Source organism: Meles meles, chromosome 6 (assembly GCF_922984935.1).
Source record: "Meles meles chromosome 6, mMelMel3.1 paternal haplotype, whole genome shotgun sequence".
NCBI classification, from domain to species: Eukaryota; Metazoa; Chordata; class Mammalia; order Carnivora; family Mustelidae; genus Meles; species Meles meles.
Window position 1 is genome coordinate 106078038 of NC_060071.1, and position 19173 is coordinate 106097210.

Sequence of the window (19173 nt, forward strand, 5' to 3'; positions counted from 1 at the left end):
ATTTCAGAAAGTTGCTGGAAATCGGGCAAAACAAATCGAGCCCGCCTGAGGGGAACCCATAATGGGCTTCCCTTAAATGATTTATTCGACCTCCATACCATTAATCAAAGGGGCAGCGACCTGGGGGGGCTTGAAGAGGGGGAGAAGTATCCCTCTATGCAGGGAGTTCTGGAGGAACTGTGGAGTCTTGCTGCCTTGCCTGGGGCTCTGATCTCCTCTCTCCACCTGCGCTCTCCGGGGACCTGGGGCTTTGGCAACCGCTCCACTTCTATTTTTACTGGTTTCCACTAAGCTGCTCCTTTTGGAGGATTGAAGGACTTCAGTAATTAAAAACAAAAATGAGTCCTGCTTCACCTACCCCACCGCCAAGAGCATACGGAAGAGTTGTGTACATGAATGCAGGGGGTGGGTGCACACCCCCCCCACTACCACTGTTACCTCCACCTTCATGAAGGAGAAACACGCTCCTATCAGTCCACCTCACACAGACTGTACAAAGACACAGCTTTTGGCCCAAACCTACCCAAGACTCTGCAGGGAAAAGTACTCACATAAGAAATGAACCTAAGCAGGCCAAAATGCCAAGGCTGAATTTAGTTGCTAGTGGCAAGTAAGAAAAAGCGAAGATCTCTTCCTCTGGTCCTCTTAGCTTTTATATACATGCCATTCTAGAGAGCCAATTCTCTGCCTTCCTGGCAAGCTCCTAAATGAGGGATACTCAACATACTAGCATTTTCCTTTTCGGCCCCAAATTGGACTTTATCCTTGAAGATATCCTGGCTCAGAAGAGCACATCCACTCGGTAGCTCCCTCTCCGCTCAGCTCTAGAGGAGGGGAGCTGGCATTTGACTTGAGCTTGCATAAAGGACAATGTTTTCACAGCGCCTACTTAGAAATTGACCCTTCAGTTTCTGATCCCATTGTCATCCAGCCCAAACTGTTAGAATTTTGAACTCCATGAAGGCTTTGATGTGGGGACTAGGAGACAAGGGGAAAAAGTCAAGAAGCACTGGAGAATTCCACCATGTGGAATATTAAAGTATGGTCACCAAACTGTTCAAAGGTAAGGCACATTATTTGTTCTACTGAATAAAACCCACTTCACCACCACCCTGAAATCCTGTTCACACACACACACACACTCACGTGCAAGTTAGTACATCAGTGCCTAATATGACTGGAGACACCCTAGGGTATCATAAAAGCTGCAGTGGGAGTTATTCCCTAGGGTTGAGACTCTATCCATCACACTCAGCTGGGACGCACCTCTAACAGGTGAGCAAAAACAGGAGATGTACAAGGAGCCCAAAACTGAGTCTTTAATCTGGCCTGCTCCTTTCATCCCACTGTTTCTCCAAGGCATGTGTCATCCAGATGGGAGAGGATACTGCGTCCTTGTTAACATTAAATAGAAATGGAAAACAATTCATCCTGGCAATTACCATCTCTCTAGCATCAGTTTACTTCCTGTTCCTCCAACTTAACCACCTCCAGTTACCACCCTCCGACTTCCAACCTGCCCCCAGTTCCTCCTCAACAGGAAAAAAAAAAATCTCATTCAAAAGAGATGGGGCAGAAGGAAAAAGGATTAAAGAGAAAAGGAACAGTGTACCTTTAAAATAATGACTCATTTTATTTTTTCTTTTAATATGTAGTTATAAATATATTTTGTCAAAATATATGATCAATATGGTCAAAACATTTGCACGTAAAGTCATAAATAAGGTCAAGGTGAATGTTTAGGTTTTTTTTTTCTTTTCTTTCTTTCCTTTTTTTTTTTTTTTAAGATAGAAGTCCAGCTATAAGGAAGCAGTCTGTGTAGTGTGTGGGTGAGTGGACAGGAACGTGTGTCCCCAAGGACTGCCTGATCTCAGCGACACCCACATCCCTCTACTACCATCTCCTGATAATTTTTCAGTACCACCTTGTCATACTCATCCAGGTACAGCATGGAGATGGCGCTCAGTTCGGTGGGAACACAACAGGCTTTGGGGATACTGGAGTTGACAGAGTTGACCAGGGTCTGCACAATGGCATGGTTGGTTGAGTTGAGGTGGTCGGCCAGTGGAAAGGGGCAGTCCCCGTGGCAGTAGAAGGCCTGGTAGCCTGGTGGGGCCACAATCCAGTCGTTCCAGCCCACATCGCTGAAGTCCACATAGAGCGAGTGGCGCCGGCAGTTCTTATTCTTCTTCCGGGCCCGCTGTGGATGATGCTTGGGGCTCCGCTTGGCCCTCTGGCGTCGGGTCAAGGCATGTCCACGGCCATCATGGCCAAAAGTGACCAGGAGGGGCCGGAGCTGGGCCCAATCCCCACTCCCTTGAGGTAACGATCGGCTAATCCTGACATGCTGGCCCTGGTGGGTCCGTGTCTGATGGAGGTGAGTTGCCTCAATGGCCAGCCCATAGTTCGGCTGCTTCTCCCGGGTCCAGCGAAGGACCGCAGGGCTCACATCAAAAGTTTCCCACCGTGTCACATTGTGGTGGACCAGTCTCGTGTCCAGTAGTCGTGTGATGAGGTGTCCACGTGCCACTTCTGTGGGGGGCTTCATAACCTCATAAATGTTTATTCGGTGGAAGCCCTGCTCCCAATCAGGGCCCTGGTTCACCTGCTCCCGGAAGAGTCGAAGCTCTGCAGAGGAGATCACCTCATTCTCTGGGATGCTACTGAGGTTAAAGAGGAAACGAAAAGCAGAGTTTTCGCTGGTCCCTGGGATGTTCTCCAAATGTTCTAGGCACAGTCAAGGAGAAAAAAGGAAAAGGGAAAAGAAAAAAAAAATAAAAGCACATTAACTTTTTTGAGAAATCTAAAAGTCAAGAAATAACTTCGGTCAAGAAGCTTTGGGTGATGAGTGCCGAATTCTGCTTACACAGTGAAAGCCCATTTGAGGAAATAAGCATGTCTTTTAATCTGAAGGAACAGATAAATGGGCAGCTAGCAAAACTTAGCTAGCATTCAGCAAGCACCAAAGACAGAAAGCATCTCCCAACCTCCTTTATATGTCTAATAATTTCCATGTGTCAACTCCTTACTCCACCACCATCAGACTCCCCCTTTAAAGCTCTCTTGGCTTTGTGTACACAGTTTTCTTTACAAGTGGTTATAAAGAAAAAGGGGGGACAACAGAGCAGAGGCAGGAGGAAACATGCACACAACTACCCTCTCCTTCTTCTTCCACTTTCGAGTATGTTACTAAACATTTCCCCAGCGATCTTGGAAACACAGAGCATGCCTTGTTGATCATGTTACAGAGGGGAAAATAAATTCCAACACAGTAATGATGCTGGTGGATTAATAACTCAGATTTACTTTGGAAAAGAAACATCCGCTAGGAAACATTCAGATCGGATTACAAGGCCCCTATTGAATAAACCTGACAAACACACAGCTGTAATATTAAATTCAGTAGGTGCTTTGAAAAAAAAACAAAAACGGGCAGAAAACCTGGCAAAAAAAGGCTTTGATATAGCAAAAACACACCACAGGGGCTAGCCCACGTCTGAGTGGTGTCATTCCCCTTCCCCCCAAACCCCTCCCCTCTGTCTCCAAAAAATAAATTCAACCACAGCTCTTGGAGGTAAGGAGCTCTGTTCTCCAGCGTCCAGGATTTGGGGCTTTGATGTAACCTGAAGCTCTTCTCCCCCAGAGCTTCCACGGCCCCACCAAGCAGCCCTACTAGCCTTCCCCCACTGGGGACTCTCCGCGAGCACTGACCTTCGTGGTGGAAGCTCCTCACGGTGTTGGCCCTACTGGCAGGGCGCTCAGGGTATTCCAGACCGATGCTGTGGATCTGCTCTTCCTCCTCCTCCTCCCCAGACTGGAGCCGGTAAAGATCCCGCATGTAATCTGGGATGACGGCGCTCTTGCTAGGCTGCGGGCGGCGGCGCAGCCCGAACATCTGCAGAAGTGTAGCCTCGAAGTCCCGCAGGAGCTCATGGCTCTGCCCTGAGCGGCGTCCTCCCGCGTGGCCCTGAATCTCGGCGACTTTTTTCTTCCCCGTCTCAGGTATCAAACTAGCATGGCTCGAGCCTCCTAGCAGGACTTGGCATAATAAAACGACCATCAGCATTCGGTTACCAGGAATCATGGTGTCTCTGGGGAGGGGGAGGAGGTGGAAGGTTAAAGAATAAATAAACACCAATAACGAGAGAGAAACAGAGATGTCTCTGCATATGCATATAAGGCTAGTGATGGAGGGTCAAGATGTAAAACAGGTCAGAAAGATCAAGTTTGTGTCTTCTCCCTCACACACCCCCACCAGCACCAGCTGCAGCCATGCACGGCCTGAAAGTAGGAATTGCCCTGTAATTACTTGGTCTAACTTGTTTACAGTCAAATAACCCCAAATCAGATAGCCTCCATCCTGTTAATCTTTTTTTGTCCCAACTGCTATCTGAGCCATGATCTCAGCTTGGTTTCTTCAAGGATAAACAGTTAACATTGAGGGGGTAAAAAAGGGTGGGGGAGGGAGAACGAAAATGCCACCGCTCTCCACTTCAGACCTTCAGCCTCTCTCCCTCTTCCTCCACCCCCCTTCTTCCTCCGCCCTCGGAGCCCAACTTCTACAACTTCCAGCTGGTTCGGAGCAGGAGGGTGGGCGAAGACTCAGGGCGGCGGGGTCCAGAGGCTGAGACCAGAACGTGGTCTGGGAGCTGACCGAGTGAGTGGCTTGACGGTTTATTTTACTGTGGCTGATGAGTTTGAAATGCCCAGCAAAAAGCATCTGATCGCGCCCGCTCACTCACTCCCAGGAAAGCAGGGGGTGGGGGAGTGGGGATGGTTCCGAGAGAGACCTCTGTGAGTTTTGACAAGCAGCTGGGAACAAGCACGGGGGCGCTGGGCGCTCCCCAGTTAAGTGTGTGGGTGCGTGCGTGTGTGTGTGTGTGTGTGTGTTCGCCCAGAAAGGACAACTCCAGGCTGTGGACCTTTCATCTCATAAGCCCCCTCCTACTCCCCTTTCTTGCAACGCACACCATCCGAGAGTGCGAGTGGGAACAAGCAGAGCTTTAAACAAAACCGGTACGCTCAGCGCCCAGCGGCTGTCCGGCCAAGAAGAAAGCGACAGCGCTGCCAGAAAGCGGAGTGTGAACTCTGGAAAAAAGGTCCGACGGGAGGGACCCGAGGCGAGCAGGGGTGGGGAGGGCAGAGTGAAATCCCAGGAAGGGGGGAAGGAAGAGGTGTCTACTCACTGACAGAAAACAAGGCATATAATAACAGTCCATGATTCTTGACAGCCAATCTTGAACAAACTTGCTGGAAAGGCTCAGAGGAGCTGCGGCAGCGCGTTGCTCTGGATGGCACTACGGAATGGCTCCTAAAATGAATATTTGAATATAATGAGACTCTGGCGCAGACTAGCTCTGTTTTTCTTCCAGCCCCTCTGGGTCACGTGAACGCAGAGGCCCCGCCCCGCGCACGGAGGAGCCCGCCCTTCCCGCGGCGGGCGGCGAAAGGGCGCGCGCGTCCTCCTCCCGCGGCCCCGCCCCTCCTGGAGAGGCCAACCCCCGCGCGGGCCGCCGGAGCAGCAGCGGTCCGGGAGGAGCTCCGCGCCGCACTGGGCGCAGCACCCAGCCGGTCCCCCGGCACGGTTCGCGGAGGACGCGGTCCTCGCTTCTACCTGCGACGTTCGGTGCAGCAGCTCGGGCCCTTGTGCCAGCGGCCTGAAGCCGGAGGATCTGGGGCGCACCGTAGGGGCTGCGCCTCCAGCGCGAGCACGGCTCAAATGGGGCCGGGAGCGGGGGCGGCGGCGTCTCTGCAGCTCAAAGCCTCACCAACCCAGGGGCACTTAAAAAGGAAAGCGCTGGGGGACAGACAGACACGCGCGCGTGCGCTCCCCGCCACTTCCTCCCCGGGGTCTCGGAGAGGCCATATATTGCTCCCAGCGACAGCCAGTCACCCCCTGGCGAACGCCTGCGAGGGCTCGGACTAGCCGGGCTGGCGCTCGAGCTCCCAGCCGAAAGCGGCCGCTCGGGTCACGCACCGGGCCGGAGAGGGAGGTGTTAGGCGGAGATCCATGTGGGAAAGTGGGGAGGGAGCGGCCGCTGTGCTATTTTCTGCGCTTCATTTCGGAGAGAATCTCCGCACCGCGTTGGCCTCGGGGTCCACTCCGAGCAAAGCAAATCCCCCCAAAAAGCGGTCCTCGAGCCATTCAAGGCGGAGGGGCGGACTTAAAAGGAGACGTCGCCGCGGAAAGGGCGCATCATAAGTTTCAGGTCTTAATGTCGCTGAGGTTTTACAGCTCCCGACCCGGCGCAGAAAGGAAATCCCACCGCGTTCCCAGGAGTCGAGAAAACCGTGAACAGCTTTCGGCCTGCGCTCGACCTCTGTCTGCGTCTCTCCCTCTCTTTCTCCAGATTGTCTTATTTTTGAAACCACCACTCCTCCCCACCCCCCCGCCACTTCCTCCCCCCACCCTCTTCCTCCTTTGCACCAGCTGCAGCGTCGCAACTATTTCTTCAAGAATCTTAACCAACCCACAGCTCGAGGAATTACCGGGATGTCCTGACTCTAAGGGAAGATGTTGCGTGCGTGGGTCGTTCTGCACGGGAGCCTCCACAAAAACCTGCCCCGCGCGACTCTACCTTGGCCCCAGCCCGCCGCGGGGTCCCGAACCCCAGAGTCCTGCTCCCAAGGCCGCTGCACCCGCCCTCCCTTCCGAGGCTCTTTCGAGTTCCAGTCTCGGGTCTCTTCTGAGATCCAGGGCTCAGGTTGCCCGCCTCTCTCCCTCACAAATTTGGTTTTCTTCTTGGGGGCACGCGCGGGAAGCGTTTGAGGAAGAGTAAAGAATCAAGCGCTTAGCTCTCCCTCGGAGCCCCGGCGGCACAGCGCCGCCCTACACCGCCGGTCGGGGAGTGGAGGCCGCGGGCGCCCCTGCGCGACCGTCGGCGCCGCTCCGTGAGCCGCTCTACGGTTTTCCCGCTCCCGCGCCACCGCTGGGACTGACTGCGAAAGGGCTGGGAGAGCAAAGAGGGGTGGGTGGGTGGGTTTGTTGGTTTTCAGACACCTGGAACCCTAGATGTGCCCGGTGGGAAGCGCTGAAGAAGTTGAAAAAGCAGACGGAGAAAAGCCAGTCCCCGCGGGGCGAAGGGCCCGTGGAAGGGGCGGGCGCCCGGGATCTCCGGACTATCTTCTGCCCCTAGGAATCTACCTGGGCGGCGGCGGGAGCGCGTGGCTCTATAACCCGGGGGCCGGACTCCCCGGGTAGTGTTTCAATTTTGGATTTCGTAGGATTCGTCTCGAATCACGCAATTACCCCCTTCCCCATTTCTTCTTTGATTAAAAAAAACAAAAGCCCAAAAGGACGTCCATCTCCAGAACTTTTTCTTGGGGGGAGGGGGTGCCAGGGACGAACTCGTGGCGTTGTCCTTTACTTCCCCGCCAGAGACTTCTCCCGACGCCGAGGTTTGCCCAGAGGTGGCCTCGGTTTACCAAGTCTATGTTGTGGGGCGGGGCGGGGGGGGGCGGTTAACGTCTCACAAAGCTTTCAGCCCACAAACTGCGCTCCTCACAGTCCATCCACCTAAGCGGTGCGCAGGAAGCGGTTGAGGCCTCCGGCCCAGCTCTAGCGGGGAAGGGTCCGCAGGGACCCGGGAATTCCCGGACATTTGGCGGTTGGCTCTGGGCTGGGAGGACCAGTATAAGCCTCGGTTCGCAGGGCGTCTCGCCAGCGACTCCCTATGGGCCACGACACTGCAGGAAGACGCGTGCCCGCAGCGCCAGGCATCCCGACCATCGACCCTATAGACCCTACACCAGGAAATGATACGGGAGAGGCTCCTTGGATGCTGCAAGTTCCTGAAAACAGCTTGTGGATAAGGCGCGTCGTGCAGTTCGCGTGCTCTCAGGGGCTCCCGCCGGCTGGGGACCGGGTCGGGTGACAGTCCCCTCGTCGCAGCCCGCAGCCCCTCGGGCGGCGCGCAGGCTCCGGAGGCAGCAGGACCGCGCTCCCGGCAGCAGAACCAGCCCTGGTTAGGTGTTCTTCCTCCACCTCGCGGTCCCTCGGCCCCCTCATACTGTCGGGACTTCGGAGCTACAGTCCTTTCCGTCTCGGCCCTTCCCGTCCGGGGGTCGCGAACACCAGAGCCCCCGCAACGCGTTCCGCTCAAGACCTCGCAGTCTTTCCCAGCGACCCCCAACTAAAGGCTCCTCTTCTTCCCATCTCTTCTGCCCGGAACCTACCAAAGTTGAAAATCGCCCGGGGCCGCCGGACGGAGAAAGTGACCTCGGTAGAGGCAGTAGCAGCTGCGGAGGTGTCCTTCAGCGCCAGCATCCCTACCTCTAGCACCACCGTTGGGGAAAAATGGGCCACCTTGAGTGGGGCCAGAGGATGAGCACCCCCGCTGTTCCCCCCCACGGATGCTCCCCGGCACCCTCTGCCCGGCACCCCTCGCCAGGTAGCCTTGCTCACCATAGGTCCCTGCAGTAACGGGCTCGCCAGCAGCAGCTCCTGGGGACCTCTGAACGGCTGCAGTGAACCTGGGCAAGGGCCGAGGACTGGGGTGCTGCAGGCTCGAGACGGAGCGGATGGGAATCCCATCAGGGAGAGAGGCGAGATACTCAGCCCGGAGCAGCGTCTCAGGCTCCCGTCCCTCCGCTCGGATGCCACACTCACCTAGCTTCCGGGCAGGGCTCCGCTCTCCTTCCCTCCCTCCCTCCTCCTCTGCCCTCGTGCATCTTCTTCTTCCCCCCTCTTTCCCTCGCTCTTTCTTTCTTTCCTTCCTCCTCCTCGTCTCCGGCAGCCCCTCCTTTCTTCCCTCCGCCCTCGCTCGCCTCGGTTCTGGGATGGGAGCCCCGCCCACATCCTCCCATCCAGCCGCCGGGCCTCGCCTCGCAGGCCCGGGTCCCGGAAGCCCAGGCTGCGCCTGAGTCCGCAGCTGCTGCCCGGGCCGGGACGACGCTGCTTCCAGCTCGGGGAAGCGGCCGGGGCTCACCTGGGGACCACGTGCAGAGGTACTAGAAAGCATGCACCGACTAGTCGCCGTACCTTCCAAAAATACCCATGGGAGTCTGGGCTTCCCCGAGTTTAGAGTAACTGCTGCCCAAACTGATGATTAAAACACTGAGTAATCACCATTTACCCCAAGTAATTAGAGATAATGAAACACCTCTAAAATCAGGTTATGGAAAAAGGAGCTGTTGGATTGCTTTAAAGAGTGGCCTTCCATAAACTGTTAAAGGATTTCCAAACAGTGAGAAACAGGCTGTGCGCAGAACTGTGTGCTCTAAGAGGTACTTCTTTGGCTATCGAAAGGTGACTTTCCTTCCAAAACATTGTTTTCAATGCTTCTTGTGGAAAGCCTTGGCGATGACCCTCAGAAATATGGCCCTAATAAACAGTTGAGTTTTCCCCTCCCACCCCAGGCCTAACACTTTTGAGGACGGCGGTGGCTTGGAGACAGGCTGGGGCCATGTTTTTACAGTTAGAAAAGCCTGCTTATTACCACTCAGAAACCCTGGTAAGAACCACCACAGAGGTCATTTTTGTTGTTATTGTTGTTTATTTGTGGCGCACCTGGGAATACTTAAACTCGGTGAACTGACCTTCTGAGGAGGTAACCAACCACTAAAGCAGCAACCTTTTTGGCCACAGGGAGACAAGAAAAGACACCCTTTGTTCTGTTTTTAAAGGAAGAAAGGGTGAGGCGTTGGCCCTTTCTTACACGAAAGTGCTAGTAATCATATTAGCAGGGAGGTGGAATGTGTGCTTAAAACCTTCCCAAACAGGAGTTAATTTCACACGGTGTCTCTGGGTGTCTCTGATGCAGCAGTGCGGGAGCTATCAGCATCATCTCCCTGGTTTACAAACACAGAAGGGGAAGAACAGCCGAGTTAAAGGAACTTGCCCAGAGCCCTGAAGTAAATCACAGGCTCTGCTCTGGACTTCTGAGCTAATACTGCAGGGTGGGGCTGAGGGTCACAGCCCTGAGCTCAGGGTAGACCAGGGAGTGCTGGAGGACTGTGCCTCTTCTGTCCGGATTTCTTACCCTGGGATAGCTACTACTCTTCACTGTCCCAGCAAAATATGTCTTTACTTAAACAGGTATCCGTCCTAGGTACCTCACCTACAAAGACTTTTACATTAACACACCTTCAATATTTAGAAAACAGGAATTACTTCCTATGTGGAACACAGATCACCAAAGGCTGGAATTAGATGAAATGGAGGTTGGAGGGGGGGCACAACTGTGAGAGCAGGGCCAAGGCATCCTGCCATCTTTTCCAGGTTAGGCCTGTGAGGTCTTTTAGCTTAATAATGCCTCAAACAACAGAAACAAACTGTACGGCTTTGAGCATGTTCTTTAATTCCAATGGGCCTTGGTTTCTCAGCAGCAGAAGGAATGGATTAGAACAGACAGTTTCCATACCCCTTTTCAATTTGAAAATGATTTCGTTTTTTAATTGAAATTCATTAAACACCTATCTTCTTTCATTTTAAATCACACCTGAGCTCACCTCTTTTAGAAACCTCTGATTAAACAGGGCAGGGCAATACCACCACCCTGAAAGGATGACTGACAGGATACCTCCAGCTTCCAACATAGTCAGAATTATGTCAACTTTTTAAAAAGATTTTATTTTATTTATATGAGAGAGAGAGCACACACAAGGGGAGGGGGTGTAGAGCGAGAGGGAGAGAGAGTCTCAAGTGGACTCCGTCTGCACTGAGCACGGAGCCCGATGCTGGCTTCTATCTCCAGACCCTGAGATCATGACCTGAGCCAAAACCAAGAGTCAGAAGCTTAACCAACTGCGCCAACGAGGCACCCCCAGAATTACATCAATTACTACTAATAATGAAACAAATTAAAATTCCATTAAGTAGTTACCTAATGTCCATCCTGGAGTATTAGGCAGTGTACTCCTTCCACACACTGCCTAGAGTAAGGACAGATTAAGTGTTCACTGAGCCCCCTAAAACAATCAGTATTGTTTTAATCATTAACAAAATGTTCTTCTTAATATTTAAACTCAAAAACAACAGTGATATGCTGTGTTTAAAAGCAGGGCTTTATTTTAAGGCACAAGATAATAGATGGGTTTTTTTTAAATCCAAATCCTTTTGGATAATTGGTATTATCTCATTTTGCTGAAGCCTAAATAATAAAGTAGCCATTGGCCCACCCATGAGTATGTGAAACACATAGTCCAGGAGTTTCTAATTAAGCTACCTGTCATACCTTGTTTAGACCCCGATATGAATCTTTAGATGTGTGGTGGAAGAACTGAGCTACAGTTCTCTTTGGACAGTTTTATTTCTAGCCCACATCGTACAAACCATCTATTATCACCTCCTTGTACTCACTCCTCTTTTCCTTTTTGCTTCCACTCTCTCATGCCGAAGAGGAAATTACTTGCTAGTTAGAGAACTAAATCCATCCCAGCCCAGTGATCGGAGCTGGTGAGGGAAATCAGTCCCTACCTCAAGCTTCTTGTGACTCTTGGTTTTTTATAGAATATAATACAGCTGGACCAAATGAAGCTGTGCCCTTAAATCATTTAGATTAGAAGGAAACATCTATTGTAATTCCAGAGTTAACTATTGCTCTTCTACTGCTACTGGTAAATGAAAGGGTTTGTTTGGGTTTTTCCTGGGAAGCTTCAAGAAAGAGTAGCTGGACAAAAAACCCTTAGGACAGCCTTTTTTTTTTTTTTTAAAGATTTTATTTATTTATTTGACAGAGAGAGAGAGAGAGAGATCACAAGTAGGCAGAGAGGCAGGCAGAGAGAGAGGGGGAAGCAGGCTCCCTGCTGAGCAGAGAGCCCGATGTGGGGCTCGATCCCAGGACCCTGAGATCATCACCCGAGCCGAAGGCAGAGGCTTAACCCACTGAGCCACCCAGGCGCCCCAGGACAGCCTTTCTTAAGGTATGTTCTGAGGAGCATAAGCTTCAGAACAAGGCTGGATACTGAGAAATGCAGATTTCTCAGCTCTGCCTACTTGAGACCTATGCATTTCACAAGGTTTCCTCAAGATTCTGAGCACACTAAAGCTTGGGAACTACCGTTTCAAAAGTTATTTCACTTTTATTTTCAAGGCTGATGGATACCATTAAAAGGCTGATACCTAGACATTAGTAAACAGGCAAGGAATATGCTTGGCGTGTGCTTTATAAGCTGTTAAATATGGTAATTATAGTATTACTATGCCCAGAACACTCCAAATAGGTCTCTGAAAATGAAAAGACTTCTAATCCTATAGGTGTAGTAGTTCTTACTTCTAGGTCCTTTTGATTAAGAACCACATCAAGTCATCAAACGTTCTTTGTCAATTAAGTGTCTGTTGAAGATCTGGAGATATATTTTGAATGAATCCCCAACATCCTTGCTGACTTTTAAGAAACATTAAGGTAGATACATTGGAAAAGGAATTACAAGGGATCTCTGAAACTGGCCAGGACCATTCGTTTTGCTCTAATTTATACGTATCATTTGTTACATATGTGCTGTCTGGTCCTCACAACAACTGTCATAAAAATCCTTGTTCTATAGATGAGAATCAAATTTAGAGGAATCATACAAGTTTCTCAAGGTCACAGAGCTAGTAGGTCGGGGACCCAAAATTCAGCCCAGGTCATTTTGCCTCCACCTCCAAATGCCATTAGCTGGGCTTGTAGAGGGATGGAGGGACCGTGCCACCCTAGCTCCCCTCACCACTAATGTCTCCCACTCCTGCTCCGAGGCCATAACTTCTGACTAGACAAGGGGCTTTCCCAAGACCAAGGAAGCAGCTGCTGCTCTATCCTTAAAGCACACGGTGACAGAGAATGTTAGGATATGTTCGCAGTGCTCAGAAGACAGAACAAAATCAAGACCCAGAAGCTTACCTCATCGGGATTCTTATTACATAGCCCACCTTAAAGCAAGACTTCCTGTGAACTTCCCCAGGGGTAAAAGTTGTGATCTTGAGAAAGAAGCTGCTTACCTCTGCTTGGTCGCAATTTCCTCAGTGTAAAAGGTGAGGACTGACCAAGTTCCTCACGGGTCTTAATGAAGATGAAGACTTAATAGATGAAGATGAAGATGTAAATGTAAAGAGGAAGAAATAATAATATCCACAAGTAAAATCATGGTCAAAAGGTTTAACCTCCAGAGTCCTGGTTTGCTCTCATTTATAATCTGAGAATAACAATTTCTATTTCATAATGTTCTTATAAACATTAAGGGAGTTAATATAATAAAATGGCAGACATAGTGTTCAGCAATATTAACTATTATTTTTCTTCGCAAAGGTAATGATTACATGAGCAAAGTCGGTAAAAAGTCACTTTGGCACTGAATTTTATTTATTTATGATAAACTTTTTAAAGGAAGGGTTTATAGCTCACATTTATTTTATAATCATTGGGACTGCACGTGTCTTACATATTGATTGGATAAAGGGTGTTTATGTGAATCAGCACGCACAGAGTTAACATTCATTATTTATCTATATAAATCTGACCCATGAACAAATCTCTGCCAAGATGACTAATAAGTGTCAAAGTGGACAAGCATTAACTCCTGAGAACAAAGAAATACTAGACTACATGAAACATTTTCCATCTCTAATTTTTCCCATCTCTAACATCTCTGACTTTTAACAACTTTTCTTTATAATATAAATCATTGACTCTCTACTTTCTGGAATACAGTTCTTTTAAAAAAAAAATCCTCAAAACAGACCATCAAAAATGGACAGAGAATTCTAATCAAGATCCCAGAGAGATCAGACAGATGAAAAGACTGCTTTTATGTCTTAACATGTTTAACATGTGGATGGCAGACAGAGCATGCATATTGAAATTCCTCCCTTTCCAAAGAGGATGGCATTGGCATATAATGAAGAATACTTGGCTTCTCCCTGTTTTAAGCTTCCTCTGCTAAAAAGTAGTCAACTGTACCCACTTGCTTCTATGGCAGGGATGCTGGTTGGAAATAAACTACCCTGAAATGTGTTGAGAAGTCAAAACTTTGGAATATCTTCAATCTCAGCATATATTTCTCCCTGTGACACATTCACAGTGTGACCTGGATAAAAATGCAGTGTCACTATGGGATGAGTTTTGGAAGCAGGAACATCAGGCTGTACCAAATGAGTTCTTACGGTCTCCCAACCGGAAGTCAATTGGGCAATACCATCCAACCGCCTAAACAACTCAGTTCAAGCTAACAGCTTTCTAGCCTTTTGCAAGGAGAGTTTTTGTCCAAAGGGATATGTGATCCAAGAAATTTTTGTTGTACAAATAAAACTTGGGTGTGTTTACAAATAGTCTAAATATTTCATGGTACTGGGGAGGAGGGAGGGGAAATCCTTTTCCCCAAAGTCTTCCTCAAGAATAAATGTCTAGTATCTGTAATCCCCTCAGGGATTATGTATAGATGGAATCCACATTCAAAAATGCTTGTTGATGTTCACTTTGTGAAAATTCATCAAGTTGTATACATGAGATTTGTGTGCTTTTCTGTGAGTGTTATATTTCAATAAAAGTTTGGTAAAAATATGCTTTTGAAATTATTCCTTAGGGTTATTTGCTTCTGAAGCCCACAGAAAGAGACGACGTTTCTAGCCACCTCAGTGACCAGGGGGATGTGCAGTGGGTTGCACAGGGTGAAGCTAAGGGAAGCAGTCTGGGCACAGCACCAAGGAAACCGACCTGGGGCTTCAGGGAATCCGCTCTGGGGTCTCCCGAAGACGAGCAGTTGCAGCAACCAAGGCCGGGCCTTTGGGGCACAGTGCAGCCCGAGGTAAGAGGGCAAGACACCTGATGCACCATCCTGCACTCCCCTCTAGCCCAGGAGGGCCAGAACCTCTGGGCCTGAAAAAAGGTTCCCGGAGGCATCTGCATTTTGGACTCCTCTCTTCCCCTCCTTTGCTTCTCTGGCTGAGAGGCTTGAAGAGGGCATTACAAAGTGTCAGTCTCTAGGGGAAAGGCGAGGACACCGGATATGTATTTCTGAGGATAGAAATGCCCTAAGCCCAAAGAAAAGGTTAAGAGCTTCAGGGAAAGAAATGCGCTCCATCTCCAGATTCTGGGAAACTTGGGCTTGGCGACTGGGCTGAGGACCGGCTGGGGACAGGATAGCAAGAAAGAACCGGGGCTCCGAAGGAATGCCTCCTCTCTTCATGTCTACCCCGTCCCAGCTGGGACGCAGAAATGGTTCTTAGGTGCACGTGACCTTGCGTCCCCAGGGCCAGCTCGGGTAAAGGAAGCGTGAGGTGAGAGGCTGCAGGAAGGGTGCCGACCTGCGTTTGGGAAGAGCGGAGAAGCACCTAGTTCTCCCCTCCGCCGGCGGACGCAGGCGGAAGTGCGGACGCCTGGCAATTCTCAGGCACGCTGTCCCTTCATGACTGCAGGTGCGCAGCAGGCTGGGGACGCGGGCCTCGCCGACCGCACCGCGTCCTATCGGGTCACACGGGGCCGTGGGCTTCCCCGAGGTTCCCCCTGAGAAACGTCCGCTCGCGTCCCCCGATGTCCAAGAGCCCGGGCGGAGGCTCAGAAGGCTGCGGCGCCCGCTCCTCGGACACATTCCCTCGCGTCCCAGCGGCGACGCCCGCGTGAGCGGCCTCGGATGTCAGCGCAGGCCGGGAAGACACCACCCCGCGCACCTCCCGCGGTCGGCGCTGCAGCTTCCTGCCGCGCCCCAACCTCCGGCTCTGGCTCTCCTCGCTCTGCGGCTGCACCTGCCTACCTGCGAGAGCTCGCCCCGCTCTCAAATTCGCTTTGCAGGATCTGTGCCCCCAGATGGCTAATCTGACCCCCACGTGAATCCACAGCGAGCGTCCGGGCCATCCGGGCAGGCCACCCGCACAGAATTGCCGTGCGACCCCGAGAGTGGCTCCTCAGACGTGGAGTGTTCCCACTGCTTTCTTCGTCCACCTCGACTTGGAAACACCGGACTCTTTCTGGGGAGAAGGGGGGTTGGAAGTAAGGGAGGCAGGGAGGGAGGGAAGGAGGAAGAGTTCTAATGTTCCTGCAACAGTCTGCCCCTGCACCCGGCATTGGCCACCCCTCCCCCAACAAGCCCCCAGATACGTTGGGGCACAGGGTACTGGAGACCTGCTTCTACTGCCAGAAAATCAAGTTTGGCTAGTATTCGTTAAGCTCGCGTCCTTAGCTAGCCACCCCCTCCCCTACCAGTCCCATCTTCTGATAGGTTGTCCAAGGCGAGAGTCTGGTTTTCCCCATCACGTAAGAAGAGGGAGCTTCCTCCGGTGCCTGGGCTCCTGGGATCTGCGGTGTCTACTTGCCAAGCCTTGCAGTGATACCTGCAAGTTTAGGTCACATCAGAGAGTGAGATTAGTAAGGCTAGAAAGGAAGACCAGGAATCTGGCACGGAGAAGGCCAGCAAGAGGTGTAAAGTTGCTGGAAAAACTTCAGATGGTCTCTGGTGGGGCAAGGGACCATTGCGAAACAACCTGGGGTGCCCTACCCTTTCCTCAAGAGAGGTAAAAATGCAACATGACAAGAAGACTCCTTCATTCAGTACATGGGAAGGTCAAGCTGGATTTTGAAGACTTTGCTTCAAAATTCTGAAAATCTTTTTGTGTCTCCATCATTTCCTAAGTGTGTTAGGATGTCAACTGCGGGTAACAGGTCAATATGACTTCAGTTTGCATCTGTGCTGTGCCACTCTTGCATCTGATTAATTCTTTAGCTGGACTCTGAGAAGGTTGGATAGTATGGTTTTATGTCCCCAGCTTTAGACAGAACTAAAAAACAAATAACAAAACAAAACGACAAAAAATAGAAACTGGATTGAAAAACAAAAGGTTTTAAGGGGAATATTAAAGTGAGTGCTGGCTTTCCTTCTTGTGTATAAATAAAATGCTAATCCCTTTAAATTAGATATTCTTAAACCTGCTAAGTGGCATCATTAAGGATCTCTAGATGGATTTTAGGGGATCTGTGAAAACCACAAAATTTATGCATACAATTATGGAAGTAGATGTAAAAAGTGCATGTATGGGGTATAATTTTATCAAATTTTCAAAGGGATTTGAACTCAGGAATGGGTAAAAACCTGTAGAATATGCTGCATCCAAATCCATTTCTTAACTAGGAGAATGTCTCCAAGCTGTACACACAGAAGCCTTGACTCAGTGGTACAGAGTTCACACTCCAGAGCAATTTTTTTTTTTTTTTTGAGACTTTGAGAGAAGGGGATGTGGGGAGAGAATTGAGCCACCAACTGGAGCAGGGGGAGGAGCAGAGGGAGAAGGAGATTAGGTCCAGGAGACTCCTCTCTGAGCAAGAATCCCAAAGTTGATCTCCATCCCAAGACCCTGAGATCCTCACCTGAGGCAAAATCAAGAGTCTGAGCCACCCAGGCACCCCCAGAGCAAAATGTTAATGCTCCACTGAGACAACGGAAATGTCTCTCAGTTTAGAGCCAACACCTATAGAGGGAAGGAGCCTGGCAGAAGTGCAGAAAAGTGACTTGGAAACCAGGTTCCTGCTCTGCCCCAGGTTAGCTGTACCCACCACCTAGCCCCCCAAGACTCTCTGAGATTCTTAGTTTGTAGATCAAACGCTGCAGTATATGTGAAGCTAATTCACAGATCACAAAACATATGGCTGGTGGCGTTTATTTATGGAAATAAGTGCTGATGGGTTTCCACACTCATCCACATGATGAACAATTATGTAAATAATTATAATTAGGTGAATATTTGCATATTTTTTCCAACAGTATATTTATGTGGAAAATCAGCATACTTTGGATTCCTGACCATTGTTAGGTACCTTCATGTTTCATTATCTCATTTAATCCTTGGACCGATTTATGGTTTATATACTATAGTTATCCCCTCTTTTCTCCCTCCCGCCTCCCTTATAACATTTGAAGAAAGACAAAGAAAGGTTAAGTCAATTGCCCAAGGCCACCCAGCTAACACCAGACTTCAACTTCAGATGAGATCTCTCTCTGCTTTAGAGAAGGGATACTAGGGGGAAAAAAGCAAATTTTATTCAGATTTAAGTAAATTTAATTCCTATGGTACTTGTAAATTTTGTGCAGAAGTATGAGTTTGAATTAGAGCAGCCACATTTGGGATGTTCCATGTTCTCACATACTCTTTGCTGGAAAACGGTCTTTAACCCATTCGCTTCCTTTTCATTTCCTCCACATTTCAGGCTCACCGGGAAATTAACAGAAATTGATACACTCGGTTCCTTATTAGTGGCACCTACACCTCAACTAATAAAGCAGCCTTAGAAGGGAAAGAAGACCTTTGCCCTCCTCTCCCCAAACCCACTGAAACCTCTGTAGGAAGCACTATCATCTTCAGCCTCTGACAAATGGCAAAACTGAGACCCTCCTCCACATGGTTCAATGTCTCACCTGAGAAGAGACACCTCTTTTTGTATCTATCCCATCAAGTCACCGGAGCTGTTGAAAATGGGATAGATTTGGTGTGCCGCTCCCTCAGTTACAGGTGTGTTAAAAGAACTGCTACAAGCTCTGGTCCACTTTATTTTAAATACTCTCTTCTGCCTTTAGCATTTGTATATGGGTTTGTTCCACAGATAGTTCTCCTACTTTATTTCTCTGCAGCATAAAATCCATGATACCAAACTCTACACTACATAAGTTTGAGGAAGCTCCAGAGAGCAGGCAGACATCTGTTCTTGATCTTTAATTATGTTTTAATTATAGTTTGAGAACCAGCATCACAGAAAATGAGTTGCTGGAGGCCAGGGCCCAAAAGCAAAAACAAACAAACAAACAAAAATATGGATCATAGCAGGCACTTTGCTCAAAAAAATTATGAATTATGGTATGTTTCTGTAATGGCCTCAGGTTACTGGGAGGGGGAAATAATTGATGGAAACATCTTCTCAGTAACATTTTGGTCCTTGGACTTAAACCGGGGGAACTGATGAAACGGTTTTTAAAAGTGCAGTAGTTTGTATAGCTATGCTTTTTAAAACACAGACTTGAAGTCAGATAGCCTGGTTTTAGGTGTAGCTACACCAGTTCAGACTATACGTAAAAATGTGGATATGTGACTTCATTTCTGGAAGCTGCCATATCTTCATAAGTTATATGGACTGGATGATCTCTAAACTGTCAGTGTCAAAGCTTTTCTGTAAAGGACCAAAGAACTTATTATTTAGGCTTCGAGGGCCACACACTGCCTCTGTCATTATTCCTTCCCCACCTCCCCCTATCTGGCCCCCATTCCCTCCTCCTCTT

General features: G+C 49.6%; 1 protein-coding gene across 4 annotated transcripts; it reads right to left on the bottom strand.

Annotated features, from left to right (window-relative positions):
- Window positions 1-1609: 1609 nt before the first annotated feature.
- Window positions 1610-8670, bottom strand: BMP4 (bone morphogenetic protein 4). 4 transcript variants are annotated; one of them, XM_046010275.1, is made up of 4 exons: window positions 8609-8670; window positions 5187-5311; window positions 3712-4038; window positions 1610-2727 (listed from the first exon to the last, which is right to left on the bottom strand). In XM_046010275.1, the coding sequence occupies exons 1-4, from the start codon at window positions 8668-8670 to the stop codon at window positions 1871-1873; spliced, it is 1371 nt and encodes a 456-aa protein (XP_045866231.1). In that variant the 3' UTR covers window positions 1610-1870. The 4 variants fall into 4 exon arrangements, with proteins under 4 accessions (XP_045866231.1, XP_045866233.1, XP_045866234.1 ...); XM_046010277.1 differs by having other exon boundaries at window positions 3712-4091; window positions 8405-8667; XM_046010278.1 differs by lacking the exon at window positions 8609-8670 and adding an exon at window positions 6267-6546.
- Between the last annotated feature and the right edge of the window lie 10503 nt (window positions 8671-19173).